Source organism: Haemorhous mexicanus, chromosome 1, assembly GCF_027477595.1.
Source record: "Haemorhous mexicanus isolate bHaeMex1 chromosome 1, bHaeMex1.pri, whole genome shotgun sequence".
In the NCBI taxonomy this organism is placed as follows: domain Eukaryota; kingdom Metazoa; phylum Chordata; class Aves; order Passeriformes; family Fringillidae; genus Haemorhous; species Haemorhous mexicanus.
In genome coordinates this window covers 33844151-33848801 of record NC_082341.1, presented here as the reverse complement: position 1 = coordinate 33848801, position 4651 = coordinate 33844151, and the positions used below count along the sequence as shown (strand labels likewise).

Here is a 4651-nt window from a genome sequence, read left to right as displayed (position 1 = left end):
GCTGGCAGCTCTGCGCTAGGCAAGGAAAAGCCTGCTCGGTAACAATGTACGTCCCGGGATTGCTCTGCGCTTGTAGCCATGAGGGCAAAACAATACTACAACGTCAATGGAAAGCACAATAGGATAATAAATACGCCGAGCTGTCAGACTCAAAACAAAGCAGCACGCAATTGGGGGAAAAAAATTAGTTTTCAGGATGGGAGTATTTGTGGCTGTTTTGTGCACACGCGTGAGGGCTGAGAGCTGTTAACGATGAGACGAACGCTGCTTTAGGTCAAGTTTATTGATAGCTCAGTGATGGAGGGTTCGGGGTTCAAGGCTGTGTGCAAAAAGCTTGGGAGAACAGCATTCGCGCCGGTGGGAGGTGGGAGGATATTAAAAATTGAAATTATTTCACCCTATGAAAAATTCATCCCGAAAAGAGAACGGAGTTGTTGGTGGTTTTTTTTTTCTAAAATTCACTTGCATAGTGGTACGGCCTTCAAAAAAAATCCCTATTTTTCAGACGACAATCCGTTTTGTTTTCCCAGCACACACATACACACAAAAAACGCCATGAGTCCGTGCACACATCATGCAAGCCGACGCGATATTTTACAGCCGAAAAAGATTCAAGTCGAATCGTAGGCCCAGGGTTTTATTATTACGGCAACAAATAATACAGCTGTATCACGATGAATATCCAGTTAACTCTCCCACTTCCCAAGACCTTCCTAAAAGATAATCACAAATAAAATGGGGATTTCCCGGTCAGTTCCTCTTATCTGACTTCTGAGACTTTGTGGCGAGAGGAGCGAGATGGGTCTTGGGCTTTCGACGGGCGGGAAGGAAGGAGGAAAACACCCAGAAAAGACCCCGGGAGGCTCCGTTTCCACAGCCTTATGTGTCCCAGCGTTGCGCGCGAGGAACGATTCTCTCCTCCCTCAGCTTGCGGTGGGCTCTCCGCGTCACCCGGACGGGGCCCCGCCAACTCTCCCGGGGGAGAGGCGGCGGCTCAGACCGGCGGAGGAAGGGGGTAGAAGGGGTGCGGCTCATCTTCCCCCCCGAGACGAGGGGAGGCCTCCGGGCTTTACGCGGCGCTCGGGGCGGGGAGGGCTCGAGGAAAGCGGCGCAAGGAGAAATCAGGCGGGGTGCCAAGGGGAGCCCCGCACCTCGGGGGGTGCGCCGCGGCAACAACGGGGCCAAAAAGCTCACGCCTCGGTGGCGAGGGAGGGCCGGAGGGAGGAAGGGAGGGAAGGAGAAGGGACGGGGCGGCCCCCCCTCCGGCGCCCTCGTCCCGCGCGGCAGCGGGACCGCGCCCGCACCCGTGCCCGCGCCCCGGGCCGGGACCCAGCCCCGCGCGCTGATTGCGTTATTTAATTATCTCCACTTTATTCCCTCAGATGTTTATCAGCTGCTTTGCATATCACGTGGGGGCGGGCGGGCCAATGAGGGCCGGCCTGGCGCGACGCTGGCGCGTCAGCCCTGGTCAAGTCCCGGAGATTGAGTATCTCTTTTTTCAGTCTTTGGGGCTTTTAAAAAAGAGCCACTAGTCTCAATGCGGAGCGGGCTATGACAGCCTCCGTGCTCCTCCACCCCCGCTGGATCGAGCCCGTCATGTTCCTCTACGACAACAGCCTGGATGAGATCAATAAGAACATGGACGGGTTTCACGCCGGCAGCAACTTCGCGGCGGCGGCGGCGGCCAACCCCTGCCGCAACCTGATGGCTCACCCCGCGCCCCTGGCCGCCCCCAGCGCCGCCGCCTACACCTCCAGCGAGGCCCCCGCCGCCGGCATGGCCGAGCCCACTGTCAAGCAGTGCAGCCCCTGCTCCGCCGCCGTGCAGAGCTCCTCCGGCGCCGCGCTGCCCTACGGCTACTTCGGCAGCGGCTACTACCCCTGTCGCATGACCCACCACAACGCCATCAAGTCCTGCGCCCAACCAGCCTCCACCTTCGCCGACAAGTACATGGACACCTCGGTCTCCGGCGAGGAGTTCACGTCGCGGGCCAAGGAGTTCGCCTTCTACCAGGGCTACGCCGCCGGGCCCTACCAGCCGGTGCCGGGTTATCTGGATATGCCCGTGGTGCCCGCCATCGGCGGCCCCGGCGAGCCGCGCCACGACCCCCTTCTCCCCATGGACAGCTACCAGCCTTGGGCCATCACGAACGGGTGGAACGGGCAAGTGTACTGCCCCAAGGAGCAGAGCCAGCCGCCTCACCTCTGGAAATCCACTCTCCCGGGTAATACACCTGCATGGCTCCCCCTGTCTCTTCTTTTCATCCTGCCCCGCTGGCCTCTCCCGGCTGTCCCGCCGGCAGGGCTCCGTGATAACCCGTACCCAGCCGACCCTTCGCCGTCCCGCCCGCCGTCCCCGGTCCCATCCCGCCCCGGTCCACACATGCCCCAGCGCCGCTGGAAAGGCACCGGTGCCGCCCCCTGCCCCCCGCCGGCGCACGGCACATCCCGCCTCGCCTGGCCAGCCCCGGTGCCGGCCCCGGGAGAGGAAACAGCTGAAAAGGGCCGCGGGAAGGTCTGTGGTATTATTTTCCATAGACCACGAAGTAAGCGAGCTGTGTAAATCTCTGTAGTCCCTCTCGATCCTTTCCAGAGTCCCTGGCCGAGCTACACGGGGTTTGTTATTATTTGTCTGTCTGACAGAAATGAGCCTTTCCCTGCCTAAAAGCTGCCTGCGGCGGCCAGGAGAGAGGAGTCCCCAGTGCTTCAGCCGGGCTTTATAGTAGCTAAATCGGAGCGGAGCAGGCGGAGGAGTGTGCTCTAACGCTAGTCCTTGTACCTCTTGAAGATGTCCTAACCGGTTCGAGCGATTTTCTAACGCTTCTCTGCACGGTTTTTCTGTTCCAGACGTCGTTTCTCATCCCTCGGATGCGAACTCGTACAGACGTGGAAGAAAGAAAAGAGTGCCTTACACAAAGGTCCAGTTAAAAGAACTCGAAAGGGAATATGCTACAAATAAATTCATAACCAAAGACAAGAGGAGGAGGATATCGGCGACTACAAATCTATCAGAGAGACAGGTCACAATCTGGTTCCAAAACAGAAGGGTCAAAGAGAAAAAAGTGATCAACAAATTGAAGACTACCAGTTAATGGATTAAAAATGGAGAAGCAGCAATTCAAGAGTTTCAGAACTTTTTTTTTTTGTGTGTGTGTTCAGATTAAAGTAATTATTAATAATAATTAAAAAGAGAAAAGACAATGAACCTCTTCTTTCAGAGCAAGAGATCTGTATCTTTGGAATTATAGCCTTTCTTTCTTATTCTTCTTCCTTTTTTTTCCTTTTTTTTTTTTTTTTTTAACATTGCTGTAGCAAAATGGTGAAAACTGACAGTTCTCCTGAAATCCCAAACAGCCAGCCAGTATCACTGACAGACTATACAGCCCACAAGGCCAGCTCCGAGAGATCCACTTTCAATTAGACACGATTTTCTGAGAAACTTGTAAATACTTCTAGGACCCTGCTATTTGAAAGAAGACCCTTCGTGGCCACGATGCGAGAGCTGGTTAACGTGAGGAGGTCGATGTGGACACATGATCTGGTTTTCTTCCATTGCAATCCAAACTGTATGTTGAATGACTGCTCAGGTAAACCATAGTGAAACAATTACAATTACTGTATGTTTTTAAGCAATGCATTTATTGTCAAAAAGTAATAATAAACCTCGAAGGTACTGAATAAGGATTTCAGAGACATCAGTAATGAAGGAAGTTCTGTGGAAGATCTGTCTTGATAGTAAATCTAAACATCGCAAATTAGTGAGGATAGAAAGGAAAATATTTGCTTGGAGATGTCTTTCGGTTTTATTTTTTGTTTTCCACAGAATAATTCTTGTCATCTAAACTGGGGGTTTTTGTCTGTTTGGGGGTTTTAATTTTATTTTTTTTTTTCTCCTGCAGACCATACAATAGATACATTTTAAAGGACTCTGCCTATTTTAAACCTGAAATAATCTTCAATAATTAATATTCTAAAAGTCCCCGGAAATTTTTAATATTTGAATATTGGCATTTCTTTACAGTAGGAAAAGAAAAGTCCTGGGGAAAAAAATACTCAAGAACTTTGAACTGAAATACATTTTTTTTTCCCAGAAATATTTTGATTTATGTAATCTATATTTGATCTATAAGTAATTAGTCGTTTCTCCTTGTTTATTGTCTGTTATGAGGCCGCAGTAGAATGTTTAGGGATTCTTTTTACAGCACCTTTTAATCCAATCAGTTATTTCAACCAGCACATTATTTTGTTTTTATTCACTATAAGAAGCTATCTTGTAAATAAAAAAAAAATCAGCGCACTGTGAAAATGTACTTATGCACCCTTTTTTTTTATATATTTCTACTGAAAAAAATGAAAACCCATGAAGTGTAGAAGTATAGTAGTATTAATACTGTTAATAAAATAGTCACTGTAATAAAACCTGAAAGAAATACTCTCTATTTTTTCCATTCCTACGCACATTTAATAGAAAAAATATAACGTTTCTGTCTTATGATTGTGATACTGTTGTCTTTCAGTATGCATCTTGTGTATAGATGGTGGATTTTGTTTTATTTTTCTTGGCGGTGTTTATCTGCGGGCAGGCACGCCTGATAACCAGCGTTCCTAAACTATAAATGTTTCGGTAATGTTAAACAGTGGTTTTGCAGCCG

The 4651-nt window shown here is 49.7% G+C and overlaps 1 protein-coding gene across 1 annotated transcript; it reads left to right on the top strand.

Moving 5' to 3' along the window:
• The first annotated feature begins 1475 nt into the window (after positions 1-1475).
• On the top strand, positions 1476-4404 carry HOXA13 (homeobox A13). Its single transcript, XM_059853829.1, has 2 exons — positions 1476-2224; positions 2847-4404. The coding sequence occupies exons 1-2, from the start codon at positions 1552-1554 to the stop codon at positions 3089-3091; spliced, it is 918 nt and encodes a 305-aa protein (XP_059709812.1). The 5' UTR covers positions 1476-1551; the 3' UTR covers positions 3092-4404.
• Positions 4405-4651: the final 247 nt, after the last annotated feature.

What these genes read in the sequence shown, in the direction of transcription:
- HOXA13 (XM_059853829.1), top strand. Translation starts at nt 1,552, where the DNA reads ATGACAGCCTCCGTGCTCCTCCACCCCCGCTGGATCGAGCCCGTCATG. An exon ending in CTGGAAATCCACTCTCCCGG is followed by an intron (nt 2,225 to 2,846) that starts GTAATACACCTG and finishes TTTCTGTTCCAG; the next exon opens with ACGTCGTTTCTCATCCCTCG.